At 43.3% G+C, this 13493-nt stretch overlaps 2 protein-coding genes across 3 annotated transcripts in view; one reads left to right on the top strand and one right to left on the bottom strand.

Annotated features, from left to right (window-relative positions):
* The window catches only part of pcsk1nl (proprotein convertase subtilisin/kexin type 1 inhibitor, like), a 41975-nt gene that overhangs the window by 11140 nt on the left and 17342 nt on the right, over window positions 1-13493 (bottom strand). Inside the window, exon 1 of one of the 2 annotated variants that reach the window (XM_041800088.1) lies at window positions 1918-2155. The exons of the other annotated variant lie outside the window; for it this stretch is intronic. The gene's annotated coding sequence lies outside the window, so the exon portion shown is untranslated. Of the gene's footprint in view, window positions 1-1917; window positions 2156-13493 lie in introns of those variants that run through there. 2 annotated transcript variants of the gene reach the window in all.
* LOC121517962 (E3 ubiquitin-protein ligase TRIM35-like) lies at window positions 2104-13381 on the top strand. The gene is made up of 3 exons (XM_041800085.1): window positions 2104-2200; window positions 10698-10849; window positions 10989-13381. The coding sequence occupies exon 3, from the start codon at window positions 10994-10996 to the stop codon at window positions 12374-12376; it is 1383 nt and encodes a 460-aa protein (XP_041656019.1). The 5' UTR covers window positions 2104-2200; window positions 10698-10849; window positions 10989-10993; the 3' UTR covers window positions 12377-13381.

Genomic DNA, 13493 nt, shown 5'->3' with positions numbered 1-13493 from the left:
TTCAGCCTTTGACCCCCAAAATAAAGGTGCCAGAGACCAGCGACCCCCACTGTACCTGAAGGTAGTTAAACAGCCAGGAACATTCAAGTATAGTCATGTACAGACAAGGCTCTCCATAAAGAAGGATAAAGGGGGAAGTTTGTGTGACCCAGCCAGACTGGGGGCCCATGGAGGTCAGCAAAACCATGGTCGATTTTGAAGTTAAGCTGTGGTAACCATATTTTATATTTGACCTGAATAATAACCACTCTTAACAAAGAAACAAATATCTTTCTTTATTCATTCTTTTTGCCTTTGTGAGATAAAAAAACCTTTGTTAAAAAACATACTTTAAATGGGTTTAAAATGACTAAAAGTCATGGCAGAGCGTGAATATTCCTCTGTTCCTCCCATCATTGTGAGTATTCTTGCTACAATTCGCTGTCTTTCTCTCTGTTACGCTCCGACTCGTCTCCTCAACTGGGCGTGCGTCTTTCAAACTCTATAAACTCCAAAACTTTGAATAGAAACACACCCAAAAATGCTGCTGGGATTGAAGTTACTCATGTCCGCCATCTCCTGGTGTTAAGTGGTAACAGCGCAGACCTCCGCCATTAGCCCTATCTCCCAATAGTACAGAATCCTTTAAAAAATTCCTGGATCCAGACGGTGATCCTGATCAGTCCCAAAATCTAATCAGTTCTCCCTTATGCCATTTCTGACATTTCCTGAAGATTTCATAAAAATCAGTCCACAACTTTTTGAGTTATGTTGCTAACAAACGTACCCACCCGATCAGATAACCTCCTTGGTGGAGGTGACAAAATGTGTTAAGGTGGCAAAAATTGGCACAAAAAGGTGAAAAAGTGGCTGAAATGGTTTTGAAATGCAAATAATTGGTGGAAATTAGGTTGAATGTGATGAAAAATTGATATAAACTGGCAAAAATGTGTAAAAAGGGGTTGGTAGAGGCAATGACAGGTCAACAGAGGTAAGGATAGGCAGAAAGTGGCAAAATTGGTTTAGAAGTGTCAAAAACAGGCAGAAAAAAGTGATGTAAATGGTTTAAAATGGACAAAAATGGGTTTTAAGTGGCAAAAATGTGCTAAAATTGCTGTTATAATGTGATGGAAATGTGTTAACATTTGGTAAAATTAGTTTAAATTTGCAAAAGTGTTATCTTAATAATATTCATAGTTTTGTTAAGGCATCCGTCTCGTCCCCAAGATTGAGAACCACTGCTACAGAGAATCTCTCTGACCTTAAATAAAATAAGGTAATTTCAGTATGAAAATCTTCGTTTTTCGTCAGATCAGGTTTCCTCGGTCATGAAAGATGTCTGTCGTATGTGATAAACAGTTTAGATGTCGGGTCGTTTTTCAGTGAGCTTTCATCGCGGGATTATCTCCCACCTTCACTGAAATACAACCCTTCTTAGCTGCGACTGCACCTCTTCAATATGGCGCCCAGTTGACGCGTCTGTGAAGCCCGCGACGTACGTTTCTCCCTCCTCCGCTTTACGTCACTGGTGTGCGACGTTATCGCTTCAGTTTCCATAGCAACAGTTTGTCCAGACTTGCTCTAAATGGCCTTTCTCCGTGCTCACACAGACACAGGAGCCCTCCCTCCATGAACAGAGCGCTCACTGCTGCAGAGGAGGAACGGCGGGAGAATCTGTAGATGTATGGAGGTTATTTGGTCACACGGTGAGGGACAGGCTGAGGGAATGGTGAGCTCTGTCCAGCGGAGCTGCCAGAGTGGACGGGATCATGTGAGGACGGTCTCAGCAGTTCCCGCCTACATGTGGAGCGATGTGGTCTGCACGTTTCCTGTTGATTTAAACTTTGATCATGAGAGGAGGAAGTCAGCGGCACGAGTAAATAAGCCCCGCCCCTTCGATTAAAACATCAGGAAACGGTTACGGTTACGGTGACCTACTTTCTGAGGGACGGGAGTCAGACAGAGATGATCCTAAAAGCTGACAGGAGGAGGTCCCGAAGGAACTCTGGGTGGTCGTAGCTCTCTGTAAAGTCCTTCAGATGTGATTCATGAATCTAAACTTCAGTTTTTATGTTGAAGACTGACAGCAAACCTGAGGCTGCGCTGCAGAGAGAGTAAACAGTTCACGCTGTCTGTTGTTTACTGAGTTACTATGGAGACAGGTTGGCACAGATCCAAGTCCACGTCCCTCTGCACCAGTGGAGTTTGGGTTCCTGGAAAAGTGAGTACTTGTAATTTATCCCACACATTTTTGAGGGTCTTTACTGTTCACACAGTGTCATGTGGCTTCTACAGCGGGGGCCGAAATCTGAATTTAGGTCTAACCGAGGGCCTAACAGGGTCCAGATTTAACCAAAACTGTCAACCGTGTTTCCACAGGTAGGGGAAATTAAACAGTGATGATAAAGGATTTTAAGATTTCTAAAAACAAAGTCAAATGATTAAATATCACAGCATCAATGTCACTGTGTGTCCATGACAAATAATTGGTAAATAAATAAATAAATGAGTTAAAGGCTCAAAAATCTGAGATAAAAAGTCAACTTTACAAGTTCTAAAGGTCAAAATACAAAATTAATAGTCAAAGTTTTTTTTAAAGGCAAATATATGAGATAGAGACTTTCAGTCATGAGTTTAAAGGTCAAAATATGAGATTAAATACAAAATCATGAATTTAAAAGGTCAAAATAGAAGATTAAATTCAAAATAGTGAACAAAATAGTTCAAAAAAATGACTCTAAAAGGTCAAAATATGAGATTAAATTCAAAAAATGACTCTAAAAGGTCAAAATATGATTTAAAATCAGATCGGAGTTTCTCTGTGCATCTAGGTGAATTCACCTCATCCTTAGCTCCTCTTACCTCTGGGGTCCCCCAAGGCTCCATCCTCGGGCCGATTCTCGCTCTATATGCTGCCATTGGGGTCAATTTTCAAAAAGTATGATATTTCTTTTCACTGTTATGCCGATGATGTTCAGATTTATCTGCCTTTAACTTCAAAATCCAGTGATTCTGTAAGAACGTTGCTCGACTGCCTAAATGATGTAAAGTCCTGGATGGCCGCAAACTTCCTGCACTTGAATGAAAACGACAGAAATCATGATGCTTGGATGTGGTCCAGCAGATTTTCCAGCTGGTTTTCTGGGCCCCCTTACTCCAAACATCCGGTCATCAGTAAAGAATCTTGGTGTAATATTTGATGACAGGCTGAGATTTGATCGCCAGGTTAGCTCAGTTGTTAAAAACTTTTTACCATTTGAGGATTTTATCAAAAGTAAAGGGATACCTGCCATACAGAGACTGAGACTGTAATCCATGCTTTTATTAACACACGACTGGATTACTGTAACTCACTATATATTGGCCTAGACCAGTCACTCTTGCACCGCCTGCAGCTGGTACAAAACGCGGCTGCCCGTCTCCTCACTGGCAAACGCAAGCGTGACCACGTATCCCCTGTCCTAGCTTCACTGCACTGGCTCCCGGTTGCTTTTAGAATGGATTTTAAAATGTTATTGTTTGTTTTTAAAGCTCTTAATGGCCTAGCCCCCCAGTACCTGACTGAGCTCCTCCACTACCATGTCCCTGTCAGAACACTGAGATCGTCTAGTCAGTTGTTGTTGGTCACCCCCAAAACAAGGTACAAAACCAAAGGTGACCGAGCCTTTGTGACGGCTGCCCCTCCACTCTGAACAAGTTGCCCTGGCATATCCGCTCTGCAGAATCACCTGAGGTTTTTAAATGATCTCTAAAGACTCACCTCTCCTCCCTGGCTTTTAATCAAGGTTGAGTGGACATCTGGCAAAATCTTAACTACATTTTTAACTTTTTAATACATATATATATGTTTGCACTGTGTTTAAGTATCTTTGTATTGTATCTGCACTGCTTTGATCTGTACAGCTCTTTGGTCAACCCCGGTCGTTTTAAACGTGCTTTATAAATAAAGTTTGAGTTGAGTTGAGTAAAATGAAAAACTGTGAACCTAAAAGGTCACAATACAGAAGAAAAGGTCAAAATTATGAGTTTAAACAGTCAAAATATGAAATAAAATGTCAAAATCCTAAGTTTCAGTTCTAGTCCTGGGATGCAAAATGAAAATATGATGTGAAAACACAAATTATTATCTTTACCTCATTCCTGACTATTTCTACCCTCTACCTTTTTCAGATTTTAATGACTTAACAAGGATTTGTTTTTTAATCTTTAAGGTTAAATTTACATTTTTACACTGGAGGAAATCTGCAGAGCTCATTCTGGTGAGACACTTCTGATGAAAATATGAAATGATCTTGCGGGCCGGGTAAAACTGCGCCGTGGGCCGCATTTGGCCACCGGGCCTTAAGTTTGACACCCGTGTTCTGCAGCATCAGGGAGAGATGATGATGATGATGAAGTTAACAGCAGAGGAAGAGCAGCCGTTACCATCAACTCCAGCACAGCAGCTACCAGCTGGTTCCTGGTGGTCTACTGTAGCTACTGTGGGTGGATCTCCTGGTAAAATAACAATTATAGCAAAAACACCATTCTTCCTAAAGGGTTTTACCATCAGCAGCTGTTGTAATGAAATAAATAAATATTCACTGCAATAAATACAGGTTAATTCCTGTTAAACAAAAGTTATTATAAACTTAAAGTTATGAATGATGTTTCCTGTAACACTCTGTACCTGAAGCTCTGGTCGACAGTTAAAAATCTGTCCTTAATAACTGAGTTTTAAACATGCTGTTCACTGTCTGATGATTCTTTATATTCATTTATCATTCATTCTTTGAGATTTAACTGACGGAAGAGTTGACAACTTGAGCCGTGGATGGTAATATTAACATAATTCCCACACTTTAAGACGGATATGGAGATTTTGCTTCTGCCCCCAGAGTAACGCCGATTAAACTGATTTTTAATTTGTCCAGTGACAGCTATCTGGGGTTTATGGTTGCCACCCAGGGCCTTAAACTGTGTATTTTTTGCTGGTACAGGGACAGAAGTTACCTGTAATCCGGATCATCGGGTATTGAGTTTTTTACCTGACAGGTCTGCGGCAGCCACCGCTGCCAGTCCCCCTCTGGCACCTTTGCCTTTTCGGATACACGGTGCCTTTTCCAATGATCTACATATCTTGTTTTTGGGACGCTGCTCGCCTGTGATAAAGTCTCTCACCACGGGTAAATCCGCACTGCTCTTTTCCCGCCCCACACTGTCTTGATTCATCCAAGGTCTGTTAAAGTGCAACTGCTGCTAGCCCCGGCTAGCTGTTTTTAGCACTGGACTCCACTCTCCAACAGACCATAAACACCTCAACCTAACCAGTATGAAGACTGCACCCTGTGTGGGCTGCCTTGCCCTTTCACAGACAGAAAAGGAGATTTCTAACCTGAAAGAGGATATCCGCAGGCTGTCCGAGGAGCTTCAGAGAAGATTCAGTGCTGTCCAGCTACATAGACATGGCAGCCTCCGAGTCAAAGAGGATGCTGGCTATCCACTCAGAAATCTCTGACACGCTGATGTGGGACCCTGTGCGCCCCCGACCCTCCTGCTCGACACCCAATCCCCGCGACTCCTGGGCGGAGGTGGTTGTCGGAGGGGGAAAAAGCAGGGGAAGCGGTCGTGCTCCCGTAAACCGCTACTTCTGAGCAACCAATTCTCGGTGCTCCAGGACGAGGCTCCGGACGGTCCTGGAGAGAATGTCGGGACCAGCATGGTCCCTGACCAGCCACAGATCGATTCAGGAAACCGCCTAGTACCCTTCGTTGCACACAGCGCCTCGGATGTCACCAGCGTTGCCACCTCTCCTCCTGTCTCCGGTGCTGTCGCCCCTCCTCTCCCTACAGCCGGGGCTGACGGGTCCTCTCCACCTGCTGCTGCCTCCTCGTCATCCACCGATGTCCACCTGACTGCTGCCCAGCCCACCGCCGAAGGCTGCTAATAGAGGCCGTTAGCAGGCGCTCTGGTGGTCTCCCTCGCTCACAGCTGACCCTGGATCAGTGCTCACCTGCCCAGACCACGCCCCCTCAGCTGGCGAGTCCTCTCCTCTCTGATGTCACTGAACACGCTCACCCCTCTACTGTCAACATGCAGCCTTCATCCCCCCGTGCACTGTTTGCTCCCACCGCTCTGCTAACTGGTGACTCCATGATCAGGAATGTCCGGTACTTTAATGTCACTACCATCTGCATTCCTGGTGCTACGGTTCAAGTCATACTAGAAAACTCCGGAATATTCTCCCCTCTCCTCCATCCACCATCACTCGCCTCATCGTTCATGTGGGAACCAACGACACCCTCCGTCAACACTCTGAAATAACAAAGTCCCAGTTCACAGATCTCCTCCCATTCTTAAAGCAATCTGGTAAATTCATGTTCATATCCGGTCCCATTATACAACGCAGCTCACTTCAGCAGAGTCCTTTCTCTTCACACTGGCTTCAGGCCGCCTGCAGGACTCATGACGTCATCCTCATCGACAACCTAAACTTGCTGTGGAATAGGAAATCACTTTTTAAAACCAACGGACTTCATCCAAACAAAGCTGGCTTTCAACTGCTCACAACAAATATTCAGCTCACCGTACAGTACACACCCCCTCACTGACTATCTTCATCCCATGTCACTCAGGTCCCAGACTCTCCCTCTCCACAACAAAATGTCCCTTTCACCAGTCCCTGTTACCGTCAAACACCCAGTCCCCTCATCTTCCCAGTAGTCGCAGTCTCACGGTACAATGGCTCCCCCTTGTGGCCTCATTTATTTTCCTCACCTCCTCAACCCACATTTCAAATTGAGACTGTTACCACAAACAGACTTGTGAAGAAGAACACGTCCACCTCCAAATCTATCAATAGATCAAACCTGTCAATCATCCCCTGTAAGCAATTGCCTCCCGCCCTAAAATCCCCCCACCCTATCAACTCTCATTAGCAATTAAAACTGGCCCTCTGCAACACACGCTCACTAACTAACAAAAGTCTCATCCTTAACGATTTCATCACTGACAATAACCTGGACTTCCTCTGTCTCACCTAAACCAACCATGAGCAATTTCCAGCCAATCTTAAACCTCCCCTTTCTTGCAAAAATCCTGGAACGTGTCGTCTCCTCCTAAATAAAATCTCACCTCTCCTATAACAACCTGTATGAAACTTTTCAGTCTGAATTCCGTCAGCTACACAGCACCGAAACAGCCCTTATCAGAGTAACAAATGACCTCCTCCTTTCCTCTGACTCTGGCCATCTCAACATCCTCATCCTCCTGGACCTCACTGCTGCGTTTGACACTATCAACTGCTCTATCCTGCTCTCCCAACTGGAACACTCCCTCAGCATCACTGGCACCGCCCTATCTTGGATCAGATCATACCTCACTGACAGAAAGCAATTTGTTCACATGAATAACTGCTTCTCCTCCACAGCTCCCCTGTCTCAGGGTGTCCCCCAGGGTTCGGTGCTTGGTCCCCTCCTTTTCTCCACATACTTACTTCCCCTTGGCAACATCATCCGTCTCCATGGCCTAAATTTCCATTGTTATGCAGATGACGTTCAACTATATATCTCCACCAGCTCACTCACAAACAGTACTGCCACAACCCTGTCAAACTGCCTAAACAAATAAAATCCTGGATGAACACTCATTTCGTTTCACTAAATTACAGCAAATCCGACATCATAATCATTGGCCCTGAATCCATCACGAAGAACATTCAAGACTTCACCCTCACTATCGATAATTCTACCCTCACGCCCTCCTCTCACATCCACAACCTGGGCATAATTTTCAACAACAACCTCTCCTTTGAACAGCATGTCAAACAACTTACCAAAAACACATTTTACCTTAAAAACATAGCCGGTCTCCGCCCACTACTCTCCTTCTCTGCTGCTGAAACCTTGATCCATGCTTTTATCCCCTCCAGACTGGACTACTGTAATAGCATTCTCTACGGTACATCCTCCAAAGTTCTCGATAAACTTCAGTATATCCAAAACTCTGCAGCACGCCTCCTCACCCATACCAGATCCCGCGATCACATCACCCCCATTCTCCAAAAACTCCACTGGCTCCCTGTCCCCTACTGATTCAATTTAAAATACTGCTCCTTACCTTTAAAGCCCTTAATGCTCTGGCCCCACCCTACCTCACTGACCTCCTTCACCGTCACACTCCCACCCGTAGTCTTCGATCTTCCGCCTCAAACCCCCCCCAAGAACCAAGCACCAAACCTGGGGGGACAGAGCTTTCTGCATAGCTGCCCCTTCCCTTTGGAACTCACTCCCAACCCATATCCAAAACTGCACCGACCTCCCTACCTTCAAATCACTCCTCAAAACACGCCTCTTTAGACCGGCTTTTAATCTGTGACTGTGTCGCTGATTTGCTTGTGTTGACTTTGTTGTTTTTATGGTTTGTTTACTGTGATTTTATCTTTCTGCTTTGTACGGTGTCTTTGAGTTTGATGAAAAGCGCTTTATAAATAAAATGTATTATTATTATTATTATAAGAGTAAAATAAGAATTTCAGCAACCCCACAAACTAAATAGAGAAATGTTATCTGAAGGTGTGTCCAAAAAAAAAAACGTAATTGTCTATTACTCTACTGATATGGAGCTAATAAAGTTGGCTAAATAGGCCTGTCTAGGTTATCTGAGGTGATTTCTTCACTCTGTCCTGTCTAATAGAGGGCGACATAATAATATTATCCTGCTAAGTAGGATAGGTTGTTAACAGGTCAGTGTTTATTCTGGCAGCTATTCTGAATTAAGTCTTGGTCTTTACACTAGAATGTTCTTAACTTTTAGTCACATTTTAGTCATTTTTGAAAAACTTTTATCGTTTTAGTCTAGAATTAGTCATTAAAACTCCAATAATTACTCCAATTATGGTCAATTAAAGGTCTTTACTTTTGAGTCTCGACTTTCAGTTCAAACATTTCCTCTCTGTGATCTAAATAAATCAGCCAGTTCATAACATTAATATAAATGTTAAACCTTAAATCATACTAGTGCACTAATGAGTCATTCTACAGAATATTTCTGTCCCTACCCTCCTCTAGAATATTTAACTTGGAAATAAAACTTTATGAATACATTTTCTCATTTCAGATAAAACCGTTTGTAGTTTGAGCAGTCATACTGAGTGATAAATTCTTTATTGTTACCTTCGCCAAGGAGGTTATGTGATCGGGTGGGTTTGTTTGTTAGCAACATAACTCGAAAAGTTGGGGACGGATTTTGATGAAATTTTCAGGAAATGTCAGAAATGGCATAAGGAAGAACTGATTCGATTTTGGGAGTGATCTGGATCACTGTCTGGATCCAGGATTTTTTTTAAAGAATTCTCGACAGGGCTAATGGTGGAGGTCGGCGCTCTCCAAATGTTTTCTAGTTTGTTATTTTAACCGGTCATAAGGATACCAAACACCACATCGGTGCCTGTCTCTGTGGTCATGTGTAGAGAATGAGGGCCGTATTTTCAGGTCAAAATCTGATGTTCCATTTAAAAAAACAGAAATATTCATGACCATCAGATATATAATATTTAAGACATAAAACAACAAAATGTCAAAGCATCTGCCAGAGATAGAACCTGCCAAGGTCGAGCCATCAGGATTATTACATTCCCAGGAAAGCTGAATCTCAAAAACGATGTTTGCTAAAGAAATCCTTCAGTCACATCCTTGTTTGTCCTTGCATCCAGATAATTTCAGTTAAAAGTGGAACAGCCCCCCCCCCCCCAGGACCCCAGGAAGTCACACACTGCCGCCAAAAAACAACATTGATTTTAATTGTTTCACTGATAAAACCCTAAAGGGCCTACGCTTGCTCTCATTATTTTGTTATAGTCGTATTTTGCAAATCTAATTTTGGCAGCCTCAAAGCACACAAAGCCCCCCCCCAAAGATCTTTGGTGCACCCATTGGGGGGTCCTATTAGAGCCCTATTAGGGAGTATTAGGGCCACACGAAGAGAAAAAAATGAAATAAAATTAAAGATTAAATTTTTTTTTGACATTACGAGAATAAAGTCCTAATATTCCAAGAAAAAGTCCTAATATTACAAGAAAAAACTCCTAATATTACGAGAATAAAATACTACAAGAAAGAAAGTGTGCCAGGGTGCCGCCTCTGTTAAAATGAGTAATGTTGAGTATCTTGTGAAGCTATACTTTAGTATTGGATTCACAAATAAGGAAATACTTCATCTTTTGGCACATCAGCATCAAATTATTATCAGAATCAGGACAATACTCCGTCGTAGATCTGCGGCGTGGCAGACTGTCTTTCTTGTAATATTTTATTCTCGTAATATTACGGATTTTTTCTCATAACATAATGACTTTATTCTCATAATATATATAAACAATTCATTCTTTTATTTTTTTTTTCCTCTTCGTGTGGCCCTAATACTCCGTTGTAGTCCTGTACCCCAGGTTGGGAACCAATACTAAAGAGAATTTGGCTGGAGATGGAAAATAATGGTGGAATTTTACTGAAAACAGACATTTACCTAATCATGTTTTCACAAAAAAAAAAAAAGATTTTTTAGAGTAAAAGTTGTGTGGACAGAGAGCTGTGACAGCATGCATGTGCCTGATATGAAAGCTAGCACACACACCCAGTGGGATATGAGCGACCATTTTTCTGTAATTCTTTGAGTGTAGGGGCTAATGCATGTCAACAGAGCTCACCAGTGTACTCAGATTACTCTTTGTTGTCTTTTCATAGGTGAGGGGATTTGGAAGTGGGTAACCTCTTCTGCACCACCTCCTCACCGATGATCCCAGGGAAGGTCTGCACCTCTGAGATCGTCCCTGGGACAGTGCTGCACCACTGTTGCTGGGAAAGAGACAATTCTGTCGGCCAGTCAGTAGACTCCAGTAAGTCCAGCTCCACCCTTTAAGGTCAGACTGGAACCCTAACATAAGAACAGGACTGTACAGGGTTTTTTCATACCTTTCCCAACTTTTGACATAAGTAATTGTGTATACTGAACCGGACTTCTTTGTGTAAACGCAGCATAAATGGCTTCCAGATCAGAAGAGGATCTCCGCTGCCCTGTCTGTCAGGACATCTTCAGAGATCCTGTGGTTCTGGTGTGCAGCCACAGCTTCTGTAAAGACTGTCTGCAGACCTGGTGGAGGCAGAAACCATCACGAGAGTGCCCAGTTTGTAAGACCATATCCTCCAACAAAAACCCACCAGTCAGCCTGGTGTTAAAGAACCTGTGTGAGGCCTTCTTACTGGAGAGAGATCAGAGAGGTGCAGAGGAGCTCTGCCCTCTGCACGCTGAGAAACTCAAACTCTTCTGTCTGGACCACCAGGAGCTGGTGTGTCTCGTCTGCAGAGATTCAGAAGAACACGCCAACCACAGTTTTAGACCCACCAATGAAGCTGCACGCGAACCCAGACAGAAACTTCAGGAAACTCTGGCGTCCTTAAAGGAGAAGTTAGAGAGTTTAAAACAAGGTAGGATCACGTTTGATGCAGCAGCAGTAAAGATTCAGATCCAGACCCGGCACACAGAGAGGCAGATTAAGGAGCAGTTTAAGAAGCTTCACCAGTTTCTACAGGAGGAAGAGGAGGCCAGGCTGCTTGCACTGAGGGAGGAGGAGGAGCAGAAGAGTCAGAGGATGAAGGAGCAGATAAGGGCTCTGAGCAGAGAGATATCTGCTCTTTCAGACACCATCAGAGTCACAGAGGATGAGCTGAAAGCCGAGGACTTCTCATTCCTGAAGAACTACAAGGCCACGGTGGAGAGAGTGGAGCAGCGCCCCCCGCTGGAAGATCCACAGCTGCCCACAAATGTGATAGACCAAGCCAAACATCTGGGCAACCTGAGCTTCAACATCTGGAACAAGATGAAGGACCTGGTCTCCTACACACCCGTCATTCTTGACCCGAAGAGAACATATCCAGAACTGGTCCTATCAGATGATCTGACCAGTATAACAGGAAGACGGGGGCAGCAGCCCTCTAATCACCCAGATTTGGTGGTAGATTTCTGGCCCGCCGTCGGCTTTGAGGGCTTTAACTCGGGGACTCACAGCTGGGACGTGGAGGTTGGAGACAGTGTGTTCTGGTTTCTGGGGGTGCTGGCTGAAAAGTCAGTCCAGAGGAAGATCATAAAGAGTGGATTATGGGGAGTGGTGTCTTTTAAAGGTAAATGTATAACACGCTCACCCCTATCTCAATCCACTTTCCTCTCAGTACTGAAGCAGCCAAAGAGGGTCAGAGTGACTCTGGACTGTGACCGAGGAGCGCTGATGTTCTCTGACATAGATATGAACACGCACATCCACACCTTCACGCATACTTTCGCTGACAGGATGTTTCCATTTATGGCTACAGGACAGAGACTGAAGATACTCCCAGTGGAGATCTGTGTGAAACCACAGCAGGTCTAAGAGAAGCTTAACACTCAGTTCAGACCAGAGATTTGTGACAAAATTAGCTGAGAGTTAAAGATGTTTGCTCTGCAACATTCTGAAAGCCTGTCAGTTCACACCGCTGCAACTGAAGGAGACAATCTGCCGTCCCAGTGCAACGACTTTCTGCCGAGTCAAAACAAAAACAATCTTCGCTCAGGTCATGACCCCAGTGGTTGCCATGGTTGCTTCTTCCTCTCTCTCCTCCTTGGCGGGGTTGTAAACCAGCTACGTGCATACCGCCACCTGCTGTTTCTGACTGAGTACATGTGCAAGTGGGTCCGGGCACGGATCGATGATGCTAGTGTGAAAGCAAGCCAGCGGTGGAAGAAGGAGGAATCACGCTGTGGTTCAAAACAACTGGGCCTAATGTGAAAGTGCCCTTAGACTTTACAATAACCTTTTCACTGTGTGTTCTTTTGTCTTCATGATGTAATAGTAGCCAGGACCACTGATTAACTAGTGACTGGACCTCTGCTGGATTAGATCAGTCGCTTTAAAGGAAGAATATTTATGCAGTCACTTATTTTACATACAGATTTTTATTTAACCAACATTGGTTTGTAGAAATCTGATTTCACTTTGACATTAAAGATTTTTTTAATACTTTATAATAGAAAAATTATTTTTCTTGTTCTTTTAAGATTTTGAACTGTTGCATCATTGTTTTGTTTATTGTTTTGTAATTATTGCAAAGTTTCCTAATTGTCTCACTATATTATCATATAAATCTCCTCATCAGTCTCAGGGAAGTGTTTTAGAGTTATCCTGTGAACAAAAATGAATATTTAATGAACCCTCTACATAGCTGACTGTGTTAAATAATCTCTTCACATGTATCTGAACAGTAACTATCTCTGTGAGAAACTGTTAATTATTTATAAATCATCTCGGCATGTTTTAACTCTTGATTTTAAACCTTTTTAGTTCATTGGCTTAAACTAAACCCTGGTTCTTTCATATAAACCCATACAAACCTTCTAGTCCAGTTGTTGTTATCTTTGTGTGATTTTTGAGTTTTTCTGTGATCCTTGATGATTAAAATGTAACTGAACACTTGGAGTCCAGGACTTTTATTTTTGCTGCCGTGGAATCA

This window comes from Cheilinus undulatus, linkage group 11, assembly GCF_018320785.1.
Source record: "Cheilinus undulatus linkage group 11, ASM1832078v1, whole genome shotgun sequence".
Taxonomy (NCBI): domain Eukaryota; kingdom Metazoa; phylum Chordata; class Actinopteri; order Labriformes; family Labridae; genus Cheilinus; species Cheilinus undulatus.
The sequence above is the reverse complement of the archived record's forward strand: the minus strand, read 5'-3'. Positions and strand labels throughout refer to the sequence as shown.